This window comes from Neocloeon triangulifer, unplaced genomic scaffold (genome assembly GCF_031216515.1).
Source record: "Neocloeon triangulifer isolate White Clay Creek 2 clone unplaced genomic scaffold, ASM3121651v1 ptg000022l, whole genome shotgun sequence".
Taxonomy (NCBI): domain Eukaryota; kingdom Metazoa; phylum Arthropoda; class Insecta; order Ephemeroptera; family Baetidae; genus Neocloeon; species Neocloeon triangulifer.
The window spans coordinates 4,581,303-4,599,107 of NW_026775562.1; the positions used below are offsets into that span (position 1 = coordinate 4,581,303).

The 17,805-nt window shown below is 40.9% G+C and overlaps 4 protein-coding genes across 8 annotated transcripts; 2 read left to right on the forward strand and 2 right to left on the reverse strand.

Moving 5' to 3' along the window:
- Positions 1-65: 65 nt before the first annotated feature.
- LOC132204289 (uncharacterized) lies at positions 66-3,760 on the reverse strand. The gene is made up of 16 exons (XM_059632701.1): positions 3,603-3,760; positions 3,385-3,491; positions 3,181-3,325; positions 2,929-3,129; positions 2,609-2,797; positions 2,350-2,556; positions 2,089-2,297; positions 1,798-2,036; positions 1,535-1,743; positions 1,208-1,485; positions 1,033-1,153; positions 840-977; positions 654-776; positions 464-599; positions 339-412; positions 66-285 (listed from the first exon to the last, which is right to left on the reverse strand). Exons 2-16 carry the CDS (start codon positions 3,429-3,431, stop codon positions 142-144), a joined length of 2,460 nt encoding a protein of 819 aa, XP_059488684.1. The 5' UTR covers positions 3,432-3,491; positions 3,603-3,760; the 3' UTR covers positions 66-141.
- Positions 3,761-4,007: 247 nt separating this feature from the next.
- Positions 4,008-11,084, forward strand: LOC132204701 (protein slender lobes-like). The gene is made up of 13 exons (XM_059633357.1): positions 4,008-4,105; positions 4,481-4,569; positions 4,625-4,789; positions 4,852-4,983; positions 5,035-5,148; positions 5,202-5,431; positions 5,488-6,351; positions 6,410-6,672; positions 6,726-6,910; positions 6,962-7,239; positions 7,296-7,518; positions 7,579-8,025; positions 8,083-11,084. Exons 1-13 carry the CDS (start codon positions 4,099-4,101, stop codon positions 10,063-10,065), a joined length of 4,980 nt encoding a protein of 1,659 aa, XP_059489340.1. The 5' UTR covers positions 4,008-4,098; the 3' UTR covers positions 10,066-11,084.
- LOC132204703 (probable cytochrome P450 49a1) lies at positions 10,768-13,295 on the reverse strand. The gene is made up of 9 exons (XM_059633364.1): positions 13,081-13,295; positions 12,741-12,970; positions 12,465-12,690; positions 12,209-12,396; positions 11,802-12,151; positions 11,538-11,750; positions 11,280-11,486; positions 11,094-11,227; positions 10,768-11,037 (listed from the first exon to the last, which is right to left on the reverse strand). Exons 2-8 carry the CDS (start codon positions 12,874-12,876, stop codon positions 11,114-11,116), a joined length of 1,434 nt encoding a protein of 477 aa, XP_059489347.1. The 5' UTR covers positions 12,877-12,970; positions 13,081-13,295; the 3' UTR covers positions 10,768-11,037; positions 11,094-11,113.
- Positions 13,292-17,250, forward strand: LOC132204702 (major facilitator superfamily domain-containing protein 6-A). 5 transcript variants are annotated; one of them, XM_059633361.1, is made up of 13 exons: positions 13,292-13,416; positions 13,541-13,690; positions 13,819-13,919; positions 13,975-14,348; positions 14,519-14,740; positions 14,793-14,958; positions 15,017-15,204; positions 15,262-15,398; positions 15,450-15,571; positions 15,634-15,876; positions 15,929-16,105; positions 16,178-16,220; positions 16,706-17,250. In XM_059633361.1, exons 3-12 carry the CDS (start codon positions 13,853-13,855, stop codon positions 16,198-16,200), a joined length of 1,719 nt encoding a protein of 572 aa, XP_059489344.1. In that variant the 5' UTR covers positions 13,292-13,416; positions 13,541-13,690; positions 13,819-13,852; the 3' UTR covers positions 16,201-16,220; positions 16,706-17,250. The 5 variants fall into 5 exon arrangements, with proteins under 5 accessions (XP_059489344.1, XP_059489345.1, XP_059489341.1 ...); XM_059633362.1 differs by lacking the exon at positions 16,706-17,250 and adding an exon at positions 16,362-16,662; XM_059633358.1 differs by lacking the exon at positions 16,178-16,220.
- Positions 17,251-17,805: the final 555 nt, after the last annotated feature.

Here is a 17,805-nt window from a genome sequence, read left to right on the forward strand (position 1 = left end):
TTTAGAATCTCTTAAACTCAGATATAATATGAAAATTTTTATACAGGAATGATAAGTCAGAGTCATGATAATTATGATTAGAAAGTAGAAAAATAATTTATTCTAGTAGATGATTTAATTTCAGTACAATATTTTAGCATATCATTTACTATTACTACTTCTGATAGATGTGGAAGCAACATTAAGGATGCTTGCTCTGAATATGCGCAGTTCCTCAATTTCCTTCAGCATATCAGTATTTTCCTCCTTCATGCTCTTGAGCAGATGATCCTTTTTATTTAGCGCCTACACAAAATAAATTGAAGTCAAAAAGAAATGTCATTTTAATTGGTTCCCACCTCTTCTTGTTTTGCCATTTCCAGTTTATTGTCCTGAGCTAATTGTCTGAACTTGACGAGTTTCTGCTCTTGCGCTGTGAAAATTGATTGGCTGAAAATGCACTGATGTTAAAGAGATAAATTACCAGCAATGGTTTTCTTCAATTCGGTCTTTTCCGACTGATTTTTTTCCATTATATCCTTGAAACCAGATAGCTCTTGCTCAGCCTTTGCCAACTCCTTGGTCTTTATCTCCAAATTAATCTTCGCTGTCTCAGCCACCTATAAACAAAATAAGCATTGACATTCTGCAGACTAAAACGAAAGTTATCAAACCTGTTTCAAGTTTGCGAGAAATCTCTGCAGATCTTTCAATTCTTGCTCTTTCCTTTGACACTGAACATGCAAATCATCGCGCACAGTAATAAGCTCCAAATTCCACCTAATCAGATCTGCTTTCTGAAAATACACAAACATAAATTCAATTTGAGTTTTGATAGAATCGTTAAAATAAAATTCCACCTCTTGCTCAGCAGTATTTGCTTTTTGGATGTTAAGCTCTGACAAAGTAGTCTGGGAAGCCAGAAGTTTCTTGAACGTATCAACCTCCATATTCAGAACAATCAACTTATTCTCATATTTAGAAATAACCTCTTGCAACTAAAATCGAGCCATTATTAAAACCTTTTTTAAATTTATCACAATAATTAATTACTGAATCTGTATCAACAGTTTTGCTGTTTTCAGAAACTTTGATTCTCTTTTTAGCAGGGCTTTGAAAATTGCTGCCGACACTCGTCCTTGAAGCTTCTAGGTAATTCCGCAAACAAAATTGTCTGAAAATAAAACAAATTAGTTCACTATTCCGAGCCATCAGACCTTCTTCTTACCCTTTTTCTGTGAGCTGTGAAACAGCCAAGTTCAGCTCTTTGAAATTTTCCGTCAGAGAAGTCAAGTACGCGTGAGCGATTTCTTCGCACACGTCGTCTCTTTCAAAATAAGCTTGAGCTTTGTCAAGCCACAAGGTGGGCAAAACATTTCCCATGTAGGAAGCCAATACAACGCTGGCAAGCGCAAGATCTCGACAACGACCTCCTACACTGCAGAGCTTAGCATCAAGTAGCTGTTTGTTCAGGTTGTTGCTGAACTCTCCATCAAAATCCGCAACCTGAATATTTTTACTTAGTTAAATGAAAAAATCAATAACGTTTTTGTACTTTTGTGATGAACTTGGCTGCATTTGTCCAAACAGAGCATTCAAGATCTTTGTTGCGACTCTGGTTGTCTTTCAAAGCTCTTACTAATTCTTCAACAGTCAAAGCCACAACCTTTAGTCTGAGCGGATTTGGGGTTTTGAAAAGAATCTCCTCCGAGGTGATGCTCTTAGCCAGAGTTGAAAAGGCGTTGCTCCTCATAGCACATATTACTAAAAAAAACATTTATTTTAATTTTGTACAGTACAAAATATTTTTAGCCGAACCTTTAATTTGCATAGAATCACACTTGCTGAGCTCGTTCAAAATGTAAAAGCAGGTTTCAGTTGTCCAGTTATTTAAAGATTCTCTTGTTTCTTCGTTGAAGGCAAGTTTGACGCTGTTATATTGAAGGCAAGATATCAACTCCAGAAGTGGCTCTGCCAAACAGTTGTACCACTTTTCCTTGTTCTCGTCAGACAACGCAAGGAATTTTCCAAAAAGCAAAAGCCAGTTTTGTTGATACCTGAGGATTTTTGTTAATTTTGTTGCAACGAAGATTAAAACTTTAGCCATACCACTTCACTGAGTTTGGATTGCAGCGGACGACGTCGCACAACAGATTGATGCAATCAATGCAATATATAGTTTCGTCAGGTACGTTGGACACTTTCAAAGTACCACTCAGTAGTAAGATGATGTGGCTGATGCTAAGTGAAGTCGGAGTCAAATTGATATCAATCGATATAAACTCATAGGGTGTAAGAAGAAGTTGCAGTCTGGCGGCCTAAAAAGAAAGAGTTAGATTTCTTGAAAAGACAATATATATTTTTTATTACCATAAGAAGGAATCCATCCCGATCTCCTCTTCCGTGGCTCGTTCCTATCTTTCCAAGGATTGCTTTCAAATCTCTGACTGGGATCATCGACAGTCTGGTTCTGTTGTTAATGAGAATATTGAGGAAAATGTCCAAGTAGACGAACGGTACTTTGTCGATGAAATCAGCATGGTCGTTTAGTAATAGGTCCTTTAATTTTGTCAGTGCCTACAAAATCGGATTTGAGAAATTGGACAAATAAAGAAAATTTGCAAATTACTTTTTGAATCCAGTCATCGGTCAATTTGGCTTTGAACGATCTGGAGCATTTCTGCAGGATGTTCAGGATATGGTCTTCGAATTCACTTTGCTGGTGTCCAACGATGTTGTCCAGTTTGGCAAAGATCCACTCCATTATTTTGGAATCCATTGAAACAAGCTTGCGACCGTAGTAAGTGCAAGTGATGCTCTAGAATTATTAATTTAGTAATTTAAAAATTAGGAAATATATAGGCATATTCTCTTGGAATATAGGCAAAACCATCGCAAACTATGCTTGAAATTCCTCCTCAATAGAAATTTTTAATAAAAAAAAATTACTTCGAGAATGTTGAGCACAGGCAGTGAGTCTTGAATGCCACTTTTCAGACTGCCCTCCAGAATCGAGCCCAAGGCAACAAGCAGGTTGCGTAGCGAGTCTTGATTCAAAATAAATTCATCCTTCAAAGTTTCGTTAAGGCCATGATGACAAGCATAGCCCTTGAACGAATCCTCTGAGAAGCACGAGTCCTCCTTCAGAAGCTGTTAAAAAGCAAGTGTGAGAAAAACGCTTAGTTTACAATTTTAATTTACCTCCAATTGTCGCCTCAGCTTGGTCAAAAGAACATAACTTTCCTCTGCATAGGAATTTTCTAAATTTGCTGTGATTTCGAAAATGCTGTCAAGAACTGGTTTCTCTTCTACGGAGTTTGGACTTTTATTTTCAGTCATGATTATCCTAAAATAATTAAAAATTATTTTTGTAATTTATGGTGGTTATATTTTTTTCTCGCTTACTCGTCTCGTTCGAAATTTGCAATGGTCGATCTTGTCGTGCGGCGCATGGTGCTGCTTCAGTTTTGACTGTCTACAGTAAGAAAATCACTTGTTGGCTTAGAGAAAACCTGCAGGAAAGAAATTTTAGAAATGAAATCGCAAAAAGCAACAGACAAAACGATCAGCATGATTTTTATGTTTTTCATACAACAAAACTGCCGTAAATTGTAAATTTATACCTTAAAATTACTCTTGATGTCGTCGGCAAAGTTCAACACTGGCAACTTCAAGCAAAATTGCTGCAATTTTGGTTTCACTGTCTGAATTGCCGGCGGCGGCAACCTTTGATGTGAGCCCACCAGACTGGACAAAATTTCAAAACACGCGCGTTTAGTACAACCAGTCGCCGACCCAGTCTCTGACGTCGATCATAACAAAACTCCCTAGTCAACTCAACAACTATTTTACTTTAATAGTAAATAATTAAATTTAATTTAACCCAATGATGGCCTTAATAAGTTTTTATTACATTTTAATTTACATTTATGAGAATAAATCAGATTTATGTGAATATTTTGATTGCAATAGCACTCCTCTGACCTCTCCTACAAGTCTTGCAAGTCCATTTCCGGCTCAGCGAAGACGGCAGGAGAGAAGGGGAAAGTTGAACGCATAAAGGAGTGTAAATTTCATGTGAACAAAATTGCGATTTTTCTCTAAATATTGGGCTTCCCGATGGACGGTGAGTTTGTTTTTCCAAATTTAAACATTGAAATGATTGAATTTAGGTGAAAAATTGGGGGTTACACGGCAATTTATTGGTGAAAATCGAGAAACAAATCTCGCCTTTAGAGAGGCGGAGGAGGCAAAATTAGTATTATGCACTTCGGCAGCCTCTCCCTCTTGCATGTAAACAAAGGTTTTTTGACATTCAGTCTCAGATTTAGGGCAGACAATTATCCTCTTAAAATTAAAAACTTACTTAACTGTGGCACCAATTAGTAATAATGTGTAATTATCCACTATAAATCCAGTCATTTTGAATATTATTCGAGAATATGTGTGACTTTTGTAATTATCATCGGACTGAAAATTAAAACTGACTTCATTGTTTCAGATATCCAATCATGGTGGGAAGTTCCAAGCATTGCCCATTTTTGTTCCCTTTTCCGCGCAGCGTTCAACTTATTGGACTTCGACATCGAGGTAAAAAAGTAATTCTTAACTCTTGACACGTTTAATTAAAATTTTTGCTTGACAGGAGTTGGAAGAAGCGCTCCTTACCGATGGCGCTGAGGACAACGGCAGCTCCCTTCTGCAGGAGCTCATTGTCCGTCTACTCTGTGGCTGTGTTCCAAATGGAAATGAAATCTCCGTGTCCAATTACCAAATGTATCTTCGGCGCCTTTTCAGAAAGAAGTGCAAAGTAATGCAAATTTTCCTTCATCTTTTCGTGAACGTGTTCCTTACTAAGTGATTTATTTCCAGGAGTTTGGAATTGTGAATCCATTCAATGCAGACACAGACTTCCAGTTCTTGCCTCTGAGGACCAAAGTGGAAATTCTTTCGTGTCTTTGCGACTTCAGGCTAGAAGGCGAGGATGTCCAAGATCTGCTTAAAGTGAGAAATTTTGCTAAATTTTTCTTTATTGGTTTTAACTTTCCCATAAAGAATTTGGAGGCAGACAGTTTGAGGGTTGAGCCTCTTGGCCAAGATGCTAGTGGAGCGGCGTATTGGTACTTTTATGGCACCAGGCTGTACAAGGAAACATATCCACTCAAGAGCGTAAGTCAAATTATTAAGAAGCTGGGAATATTATTTTGTTTTGTATTTTTTAGAGCAAGAAAAAGAAGCCTCCAAAAAATAAGGGCAGACACAGCAGTTCCTTGAACATCAACCCAGATGCCGCTTGGCAGGTTGTCTGTTATACAGCAGATGACTGGGAAAAATTGGCCCAAACCTTGGAGAACTCGGACCATCCAGCAGAAAGGGCCCTTCATCATACACTGGCTGTTGATTTCCTTCCAGAAATTCCTCGGCTATTTGCAGAGAAAGAGCGATTACACCTGTAAGCTTTTTTAAGGTTAAAAAATTGGGATGATTTTATTGATTACTTTTTAATAGAAAACGAATGATGGAGTATCAACCGAGGAGAACGAGCAGTCGTATCAACAAGCTGAACAAACAGAAGGAAGCCGACACCAAACCTGAAAAGCCGCCGCCTGAAAAGAAGCCGGTTAAAAGTGACAAAGTTAGCCCTGTTAGTTCCAAAAGCAAAAGCCGGGCTGTTGAGAAGATTTACACAAGTTCCGAGGATGAAGCAGATGACGTGCAGTTTTCTCCAGTCAAAAAGTTTATCGAAGAAAACTCGGTTGACTCTTCAGTGAAGGAGGAAAAGATTGCTAGCAGTGAAAAAGAGGAAGTTCCTGAGGAAGACAATTCGAAGGCAAAGAAAGTTCGGAAGAATAGAAAGCGTGGACACGAGAGTGACGAGGACGAAGAAGAGGCAGAGGTTGAGTCTGTCAAGTCTTCTAAAAAGCTGAGGAGTAAACACGACGATAGTAAAAAGGAGAAGAAGCACAAGAACAGTTCCCACAAGAGCCACAAGAAGAAGCCTAAGGTGTTGAGTGAAAACGAAAGTGCCGACGAGCAGAAGAAACGCAAAAAAGGACATCAGAAATTGTCTAGTGAAAACGAGAGTGCCGAGGATCACAAGAAAAAGAAGAAAAGTCAAAAGTCCAAATCTCACTCCAGCAGGCATTCTTCAAGGATCAAACACGCAGAAGTGGAAGATGTGCAGTCTGAGGAAGAGATAGTGAGCAAACGGAAAACACGCAAGTCTAGTCCGAGCTCGTCGAAAAAGGCGAGCGCCCTGGCTTCTGCAGCCCCAGTCGGGAGGCAGACCAACAACTCCCTGGCCTGCGCCACAGGACCAATTATCATTGAGGAGGCTCTACCCAAGAAGCGAAAAATGCGCAGTTCTGAAGTGTAAGTGTTTTTTATTTAACTGGTCAGTTTTGTATATAATTAAGTTTCACGGTTTTAGATTTGCTCAATCGGACGAAGACTTGCAAACAGGAATGTACAAGATTTTGGAGAGGCTTAAGACTCACCCTGACGCATGGCCTTTCACTGACGCAGTTGAGGAAGACTACGCTCCTAGGTATTACACTATTGTGAGGCACCCAATGGACTTGCAGCGAATGGAAGATAAACTCGACTCGGGCAGATACCTTACGTTTGACGACTTCAAGGCTGATTTCAAGCTGATAATCACTAATTGTAAAAAATACAATGGTAGTGAGAATGGTAAATATATATTTTGGGTTTATGTAATAAACAAACCAAACTTTTTTCTCCAGAATATTCCGAAATGGCTGACAGCTTGGAAGCTGCCTTTGAGAGAGCGGCCTGTCGATATTTAGAAAATGAATTTTCTACTGATGAAGAAGTTGCGATAGAGTACACCAAGAACAACGTAGATGGAGCCAAACATGACAAGAAAAGGAAATCCTCCAAATCTTCAACTGCCAAGAGTCCCGAACCCGTAAGGATACCTTTTTAAGCCATTAATTTTCTTTACATTATTTTTCATCAGGAGCCCGTGGCTGAAGAAGTGGAAGGAGAGGAGGAAGAAAGGCACTCCTCGAAGCACAAGAAGAACAAGAAAAAGGTTAAGGATGGCAGCAAAAAGAGTCACAGGAAGCACCACCACAGAAAATCATCAGAGCATGATAAGTCTGATAAATCGGAGGCACCCACTAACGAGGACAACGACGATGTAGAGACTGACGTCGGAGAAGGCTCTAGTAAATTCTGCCCACCACCTGTAGGTCCATATGGGAAAAGACGAGCAGGACCCCCACAGCCTCCAAAGTAATTTAGTTTTTACCTTATAAAAGAAAAATGTATTCATGAAATTTTTTATCTAGGGTGGAGACTGTTCCTAAGAAGTCGGAAAAACGGAAGCAAAGAGATTCTGGTGACGACGAAGATGACGACGAAACCTTCAGCACAGGTGATGTTGACAGAGAAAATAAGAGCCACAGGAAGGACAGCAGCAAGTCGAGGCCGATCATTAAAAAACGGAAAGGGGGTCCTCGTAGCAATGCAGCAATCGAAGCTTTAGAAATAGCCACAGAACAGACATTAAAAGTAAACCTCAATTGAAACACAATTATGTTCTGTATCATTTATTTATTTATTTACTTGCAGGATATTAACAAATGGTTGGATGACACGCCTCGCTTTTCCGAGTTTAGCTCTGCGAGCAACTCGCCTGCGCACTACATAGGCACTGAAGAGTTCACGGGCGCCTCCACCGCAATCGAAAGAGAGTACAGAAAAAGTCTACGGTTGGACAGTGCCGAGTATTTGCGTTTGAAGAAAAGGAGAAGAGACCTTTTAGGCAATAAGGACAAGAGAAGACGTGATCTCCAGAGGACCATTGAAAGATTCCAGCCCGGCAAAAGCAAGGGCAATCTCATCGCCAGCATCATCAAAGCCAAGGATGAGCAGGCAGACACCAGTGTTGTGCCATCCATCAAGCCGCTGAAGGAAAAGGTGGCTGCGTCCACATCCAGCAAAGTGGACGAAAACGCTCCTACCCTAAGTCTAGGCTCTGTTTTGACTGGCATTGGTTTTGGAAGGCACAGTTTTAAGGTTAGTTTAACTAATTATTTTTAAATATTCGAACCTATATTATATTTTTTATTTTAGAAGGAAGATGCGCCTGTGGAAAATGAATCTGATGACAAGGAGAGTGAGGATGAAAAGCCAGAGGAAGTGGTCGAACCGAAAGAAGACGTCCAAGAGAGCAAAGAGGAGGATAAGGAGGTGAAAGAGGCAAAGGTAGAAGAGGAGGATATTGGCAAAGTAGACTGCAACAAGGCAACCCCTAATCTGAGTGCCTGGTTCAAGGCCTTTGGCGCTCCGAAACCCGCGCCCCCCAAGAAGAAGGAAGACACGCCCTCAATCAGACCCGCAGAGTCAAAGTCTGCTCAGAAAAGTCCTGTGACCTCGCCCACAGAGGTGGTGGCCCCTCCTGCTCAGAGGCAGCGCAACTTGAGCACCGGCAGCAGCAGCATATCCGACCTTTCGTCTCCCTTCAGTCAGGACCCGGAAATGTCTCCTAGAGACACCCCCAAGGCTGCATGCCACCAGTCGCCCCCGATGGCCTCTCCCACCTCTCCCCGCACACCCTTCAGTAGCCAAGTGCCTGCAAACTACCCCTACAACGGCAGCATCAAGGTCGGCTTCTACCAGGAGCACAAAACCAGCCCTGAGAAGAGTCCACGCGACGAGTCCTTGCCAATGGTTCCCTCCCCTGTACAGACTGTAAAGCCGCCCCAAGCCACCCCTCCGTACTCGACCACCAGTCGCCACTACAACGAGCAGCAAATCGCCCACTACACTCAGCAACAGCAGCTGCCACCAGCACCACCAGTGGTCATGGAAAAACCCGCCCCTGTCCCGCACATTTCACCCCCGGTCCCGCCACCAGTGATGCAGCAGCCGTACAGCCAGAATAGTATGCTCTACGATATGTCCAAGCCGCTTACTGACCAGTACAGAGAGACTCATAAACCTCTCGCTGACCAGTATCGAGAGACTCTCAAGCCCATGACTGAACAATATCGAGAGACTCTCAAGCCGATGACTGAACAATATCGAGAAACCCTCAAGCCCATGACTGAACAGTATAGAGAGACGCATAAGCCAATCACTGAACAGTATCGCGAGGCCCATAAACCTCTCGCCGACCAGTACAGAGAGGCTCACAAGCCTCAGCCTGTCCAAAGGTCCCAAGCGCCTCCAGCTGCCCATTCAAACACCCCCATGATCCCAGATTACTCGAAATTCGACTACACCAAACTGAATTACGGCCAGCCGCAGCCATACAAGACCCCTGTGCTTCTGCCTCCGCCCCCGCAGTCCGCCCCCGACCCCAAGCTGCTTCAGCAGTATCCAGTCAAGAAAAGAATGGTCTACACCGCAACGGACGAGGAGAGGTACTCGTCAGCTGTCGATCTGTACCAGCAGAACCAACGCCTTGTGGCGCCTCCCTTGCCGACGTACTTCGACCCGACGCCGCCCTCGGTCTACCCTCCGTACGACCTGTCAGCCACCATGCCCAAAGAGCCTCCGCCGCAGCCGGCCAAGCCCAAGAGGGGTCGGAAAAAGGCGGCCGAGAAGGCGCCGGTCGAAAAGGAAGCGCCGGCCTTCTCCTCCTTCCCTCTGGGAGGCCTCAAGCCGCCCCCAGGCGTGGTCCCCGGGAGCGCCTTCAACTTCGGTCCACCGCCCGGTCTGCACCTGTACTCGCAGGAATTCAACTACCGCAACTTCAAACTCAAGTCGCCGCCCCCGAGCGTGGCGCCGCCGGTCAGCTCGAGTGGCCAGACGGGCTCGTTCCCCGTCGCCACCTCCGACTCGTTCCACCAGGCCGCCTCCTACTACCACCACCAGTTCACGCAGGCGGCCACCGGCACCGGGCCTGGACCCACGCCGGCCGCCTCCCGCTCCAACTACATGATGGAGCAGCAGCTTTACCAGCAGTACTTCCAGCGGCCAGAAAATTTGTTGCAGCCCAGGCACGATCCGTCCCTGCTGCACCAGGGGCTGTACGCGCCGGCCCCGTCCGCCTACCACCACTCGCTGGGCATCAGGCAGCCGTTCGACGTCAACAGGCCGGGATGGTTGTGATTGGGCCAAGAGGGTTGGAACGTGTGGTAGCACAGACACTTGAAATTCACGAGCTGCTTTCATGGAAAATTATTTTTCGTCTCCAAATTTTATATATATTTTGAGCACTCCCAATTTACTTTTTATTGGGAGCTTTTAAATTTTCAGACATCTTTCATTTTTATGCTTTGTTGGACTTTGAATAACTCAATCAAGTTGTTGCTTAGAAGACTGTATTGTGCATCCGGTTTCTATAATTCAGTGGTTAAGTGTCTCGTTCTCTCTTCACTATGTAGCTGTGGTGTTTGTACATAGTGCACACATGCCGTTCTTTACACGCTAAGTAATTAAATTACTCCTTGTTACGCATTAATAATAATACAATTATGCTCGGTCGCAAATTTAATCATTATTATAATTGACTAATCGATTGCGGATAATCTTTTTATAGTTCTGTTGATTGTTGAGTTGCAAATTTTTTATGTTACTTGCTGAGAGAATCAAAACGCTGTTTTTATCTCTAATTGATGAGTTTTACGGTTGGTACAGAAAACCAGAAAAAGCGCTTTTTATTCTCGCGCCACCAAAGATTCTGAAGTTTGTTCTGTTGACGAAAGAAGTGTAGAAGTTTTCCAAAATTATTTAAATTGTCACAAGGACGGATCTCAAAGAGTGTATTATAATGTTTCTCACAGTCTGGGAGTCTAATTAAACTACTGCATCTGAACACTGGGATCCATATTGTGGTTTATTGGTGTAAAATATTGCCATATAAATACATCACCATCACAGAAGCATAATATTTTATAATGTAAATAAGATAAATAGTGTTAATCTATTTTGTTATGAAAAGACTTCAGAAAATATAAAAAAAAAAAATATGTTATCAGAGGTTGGAATGTATTGACGGAGGCTCTCCAGATCTGGCATCATAGGCGAATGCGAATCTCTATATTGCAGGAAGCCTCCATCGCTTAATCGCAATTATACCTACTATTATGTGTACTGCATCACACAATAAAGTTATTGTAAGATAATAAAGCACACACCTGTGTTTATTTTTAATTTATCACATTTTCTCGACCAATTTCAAGTCGATTTTCCGATCAGGCACGCGGTTCATGCGAAACACCATTCCAACAGGGGAATCATCAATAGATATGAGTTTGTACTTTTTCAAAATCTGTAAAAATTAAAATGAGTATATTAAGTATAATGGACAAAGTATTTCGTACCTCGCTCACTATTAATTGCAGCTCCTGGTCGGCTAAACGTCGACCAGGACACATTCTCGGTCCATGACCAAAAGGAAGAGAGGCGTAGGGGTGATGCTTTTTGTACAACTCTTCATCCCTGAGCCACCTTTCAGGCACAAATGAATCGGGATTTTCAAAATATTCCTCTTGAAGAGACGAAATTGAGCTGAAGGCCGAAACTAATGTCTGGAAATAGATTTTTTTTTATAACAGAAATTTAATTTTAATGTGGATTACTTTTGCTGGGATCAAATAATTGCCAATTACTGCATCCCTAAATAAAAATCTTGAGGTACCACCCGCTGTAGGTGACAGTCTGAGGGTTTCTTTGATGCACGCCCTAATGTAAGGGAAATCATTTTGTGCTGATTGACTCTCCTTGGCTGCTTTCTCTTGGCTCTCTTTGTTCAAAGCCAAGTAGTTCAGACACATGGCAGCAGCAGTGGCAGTCTAAAAAATAATTATTTAAAGCAATGAATCATCCTAACTAAAAAATCTTACAGCGTCAATTCCTCCAATAAAAGACTCCATCACTAACATGACAACATCTTCCTTAGACAACTCTGGGTTCTTCATAATTTCAAACATAAATGGATGCTCAGTTTTAAAATTTGTAGGATCCGAGCTGAAGGAAACCCAGGCGCTGTCGACCTTATCTTTCAGAAGAGAGTGGAATTTGTTGTGAGCATTTTCCAAAAGACGATAGCCTTTGGTTTTAAACAACCTCCACAGGGGAGGGCCCATGAAGGTCCTAAACAATCCGTCCATGAACTCAACATTAGCTTTGCTGATTTCTTTGAACTCCTCTGTCTCACTGAGCTCTAAATTTCCAGGTGTAACAACAGATATTGCTGTTGGAAAATAATAGAAATTTAATTTTTAATTTCAGCATGTAACAAAAATAAAACCTTGTATAGCAAAATTTGTGAGGTGGAAATGAACATCACGCAGAACTCCATCACCATCCAGTTGAGCTTTCAAACTATCAGCAAAATTAGTTGCCACTTTTTTCTGACGATCAAAGTACGCTTCGTAGACCAACTGCTTCAAAAGTGGGTTTATAGCTTTTCTAAATTTGTACCACTCGCTGCCATTTCTATTATTTAAAAAAAAATAATAATAATAATAACTGATATTTATGAAAAATTTTAAACGGTCACATACCCAGGAACAATACCAAAGCTGCCATAAGTATTTTTTCTGTAATGCTCAAGTGCTGGGAAGGAGGGTCTAAATGGTCTGACACCCTCTGCTTGAAACATCTTTTTTGAGTCCTCGGGGTCAATCGATATCACCATCTCGGTGCTCCCAAGCTTCAGTTTAAAAACTGGGCCCAGTTCTTTTGCCAGCGAATTGACCGCCTCAGTCAGTCTTTCAAAAGTGTAGGGTCCTAGATGAAAAATTATGTTATTTTCGATGGAAAGAAAATTTAATTGGTACCTTTTTTGCCGAATAAATGGGCATTCCCGATTAATGGCCACGACTTCGGTGTCGGCAGAGAGCTGTATGGTTTGGCAGTGGTGCTCAGAAATTTCTTGCAATTATAGAAATATTTTGACTCAAATTTTAACAGCATCTTGTATGAGAGAAAATTTGCAGCGCGTCAGAAGACAATCCAGTTTCAGGTTCAAGATCAAACTGATGATTATTGTCAGCAGAGGAAGAGAAAGCTGTAAAAATTTCAATATCAAAACAGGACTGATTATTTATTCACTCAAGAAATGTGTCTGCATAATGGAATAAAGTTGCGCTGTATTGAGGTGTCAAAGTCCTCTCTCACCTCTCTCATGCACCCTTTTACTTTTCACATCTCGAAGTCAAATATGTAAAAAAACAACATGCTAAGTTGTGTGCATATGTAAAGTGCGCGGCATTGACATTTGATTGAATTATTTATTCAAATTCGTTGCTTGCTTTCTTCTCTACAACCGGCAGATGCGGCAGATTATGCATTTTTGAGTTTGGACAAAGTGGGCGTGATTATTTTGGTTCCAGACGAAGGGGGCGTGGCCGGATTGTTGAACTCGGCGCCACTTGTTGAAAATTAAAAAACCTCGCATGGCCGCGCTCAGACTGAAAATATTCACGTGTTTGCGACTCATTTAAGAGGTCAAAGGTCAGTATTTTTCTTGCTATGCAAAACACCAGTAAGAGCAAGTCCTTGAGATTTAATTTTGATGCTTTTTAACCCGGCAAAACGCAGGGAAAATACACATTTTTATTCAAAAATCTTTCCACAGGTTCGACTGCTTATCAGAACACGGATGATTTTCGCCCATCTCCCATCACGAGACTGAAATTTTAATCACTTGGGCGTTTTATACTTGATCGATGGCCTTGCGTAACTCCCCAGACGCATCTTAATTGTGATCGAGTCTGAATTTTAATAGGTAATTTTCATAAATTTCGTTACATAATCCACTTCATTTAGTATTCATCTGATGATGTCTCCTGCAGTTGTGCAACATTCACATGAAATTTTATTTTCCTCGGTACATGAGACTTTTTTATCTTTCAGTTTGTTGGCTACATCCGACTGAACAGCTCCTAAAATGACCAAGTTTAAAATCAACTCGCTTCTCCTGCCTATGAAAGGGCACTACTTCCTTTATAATGGAGGTATGAAGACAGTTTTCAATTTTTGGATTCATTAATGAAATTTGACTTTTCATAGGTACGGCGCCTGTTGTTCCATTTATGCCGGTTTTTGCCAAGCAACTGGGATTTTCCTCTGTTGTTGTCGGAACTCTTTACACGGTCCTGCCCATAGCGGGGATGGTGGCCAAGCCCTTGTTTGGTGGACTGGCTGACCGGCTCAAGTGGCACAAGAAACTGTTCATGTTTTTCCTTGCTTTGACTGGAATACTCTTCTTCCTCATCAACTTCACGCCCAACGCCAACGAAGGCAAGGTTGGCCCAGGGGTTGACCTCGACTGCGGTGCAGTCACGTTGTTCAAAACGTGCAATGTGACGGACAATTGCGCCCTCACCAGACTCTTGGTCTATGCAGGCAACGGGACTGTTGACTGTCACATCGATTGCCCAGAGGTTAAAAAACTGTAATTTATAATTTATGATAACATAAGCCTCGTTTAAAGAATTATTTTTAAGTACAAATTGTTTCTAACTTCTTTAAAACCTGCATGTTATAACATGATAATATTATCATTAATTAAAATAAGCTGATTTTGAAACTAATTATATTTTAATGTATTCAGGTTGTGGGCAGTGAGTGGAACGAAGAGCTGTGCAAGCAGTGGGGTCTAAGCCAATACTGCAAAAGCAACGCTGACCACCCAATGGTGTTCGATGCCAAAGTTCCTTTGGCCCACACGGAGCAGATCGAGAACTGCATCTACTTCCGAGTACAGACGGCAATTTTTGAGGAGAAAAGTGTTATCCCCTATTGCAATGCTCAGATTTCGACCAGTAATTGTCATGTAAGGAGCTAAATTTTTAAATAAATATGTCTCAAATAATTAATAATTAAAGGTCACATGCAAAGAACCTGTGGTCAACGAGGTTCTCCATGTGAGAACTGAAGAGGCCTCGGCCAAGAGCTGGAGTTTTATCTACTTTGCCTTTCTAATGTTGACATCGTGGATCTCAATGGCTGTGGTCGTCAGCATTGGCGATGCCATTTGTTTTGAACTTCTAGGTACACAAACTTCAATCAATTTTTGTTGTCTTAAAACAAATTACTATCATTTTTGCAGGAAGCAAGCCAGCTAATTATGGAAAGCAAAGAGTTTGGGGCTCTGTCGGCTGGGGCATTTTTTCCGTTTTGGCCGGCTTCCTTGTTGACGAGTTCAGTCAAGGCAGGACGGAGAAAGACTACTCCGTCGTTTTTTATATGTGCTTAATCATTTTGAGCGTGGACTTCTTATTCTGCACGAGACTGAAAGTAGGTTTAAAATTTTGTTCAAAGACTTACTTTTTAAGCATAAAATCAATTTTCAAGGTATCTCATACTCAAATGTCGGCCAGTATTGTGCACGACATTGGCCGCCTACTCTCTCAGCTTCGAATCAACATTTTTCTGCTGTGGTGCATCACTGTTGGTTTGAGCACTGGTCTGCTGTGGGGATTCCTCTTTTGGTAATATATCGAGAAAAAATTCTTGGAGAAATTTGACTGAAGTTTTCTCAGGCATTTGGAGGAATTGGCTGCAGCCCAAGGTTGCTCTTCTCTTGAGTGGATTAAAACTCTTGAAGGACTGGTAATGGGCGTCCAGTGTTTTGGCGGAGAACTGCCCTTTTTCTTCATTTCTAGTAAGAATATTTCAAATACATTCCTTCAGATTTAATCCTTATTTTTCTTCATTTTTTTATAGGCTGGGTGCTGAAGAAAATCGGTCACATACATGCCATGTCGATGGTGCTGTTTGGTTTCGGACTGAGGTTTTTCCTATATTTCTGGCTTGTGGACCCCTGGTGGGTTTTGCCCATTGAGCTTCTCAACGGAGTTACTTTTGGTATTTTTTACGCAACCATGGCTTCGTATGCCAGCAAAATCGCTCCTCCAGGAACAGAGGCTACAGTTCAAGGACTTGTCGGTGCTGTTTTTGAAGGAATCGGTAACTAAATAATTAATTTAAATTAAGACAATTTTTATGTGATTACTTTCAGGTGTCTCACTGGGCAGTTTAATTGGAGGACTGATGTTCCAAAAGATTGGAGGCGCCAACACCTTCCTGGCTTTTTCAATAATGAGTTGGGTCCTTTTCTGTCTCCACGTTGTCGTGCAATTTTTCATGCAACGAGCGACTCCGAATGAGTGGCAGCAACAGCAGGAGGAAGTCAAAGGTTTGTATTTCCTCAAAATGTTTTGTACTCATGGTGAAGGGGGAGGATGAACAAAAAATAATCTGATTTCAGAGCTTCCCGAAGGTGAAAATTAATACTGCGGTTCAATTTTTTGGTAATCAGCACTTTAATTGCTTGCAGTTGGTGTTGAATGTTGTCGAGAAAAGCAGTTGTGTGCAATTTTGCTTCTTAGCTAACATAATTTTTGCTCGTTGAATGCATTTGATATTCAAGTGATTTTTTTTGCCCTTGACAGCTCTTCTGTCGTCTTCCTGACCTTGCGGACCTGCCGTCTGTAGCTCGATGTAGTGAATTTTTTGCGATCTTTTATCTTTCTAACCTGCACGTGTAAAATGATTGATTGATATTGTTAGATGGAAGAACATTTAAATCCTCAATAAAAGAAGCATATTATTATAATTTGATTGCATCAGTTATCAGAGATAGGAGACCTTTTGTTTCAATGTAGAGCCCGTCAATCAGAAAGTTGATTATTTTATTATAAATGGCGTGTAGTAGAAACAGTTTTAAATCTTAGTAATTAAGTTGACCTTTGACCCGTAAAATCATGATTAACGAAATTATTATTTATGTTTGCAGAATTTGCAATGACGGCTATGTACGCATCACCGCAAGACGCCATTCAAATGTTGGACGAGCAACCAGACGATCTATCCAGAAGATGAAAGTAGTAAAAATTCTAGACCATAGTTAAAGACTATCTAGCTCCCATTCCTAGAAAGCAGCCAACGACTGCCTTGAATTCTGTTGAATGCTTTTTTCAGTTTAGATTGCTCAATATATTATACTTGTGTAATGCGAATCAATTGCACCAATCGAGACAGCGAAACTGTCGAAAAATATCTACAATAATGCAAAAGAGCAGGGTATATATTTTTGTAGTATGAAAAAGTAGGCATTTCTTGTGTGCATTTTTGTGATCTCCACAGCTCTAAGCTGCAGGGGAGAAATTTGAACCACTTCTTTATTTGGGACTTAAAACTCCCTCTGGAATGGATACATTTTCTCTTATTAGGTTTCCTATCACTTTCTTTGTTCTTGCCTCGTCACTAGAAATAATGAAATTTTTAAACTTCTCCCACCTTAAATTGTTTGTCATAATAAATTTTGATTTGATGTATGTATTTAGAGCTTAAATTTTTAATATGATGATATTGATTATTTAAACCCAAATATAATGTAAATCGTTGAAATACTTTGATCAATTTAAAATTATATAAATTCTGTTGCTAAAATTTAAAAGTCTTTGGCTCGCATCTCTGATATTTTTTAATAGTTTGAATTTTTTTAGTTTATTAAGTTTCATATTTTTTCTGTATAGAGTTTAGAGTATAGATCAACATATGTACAGAAATAATCTTTGGAATAGGTCACTGTAATACACTCAATATCACAATTATTAATATTATTGATCTTTATTGACGTATGAGGCGTCACCACGATGTAATTACTCATTGCGACGCGCCCCATTTGCAACATAGTACAAAACAAGTAGAAAATAGAGAGTAAAAAACAACAAAAATATTACAATGTATCAATTATTTGAAAAAACTCTTCTTTGCTATAAACTATAAAATTTATGTGAATGAACAAATCGCCTCAAACTACTTTCAAAAATCTTGTATCGAGGCTCTAAGCGAATCGAAACAGGCAATTTGTTATACAAAGCAGCTAAACAA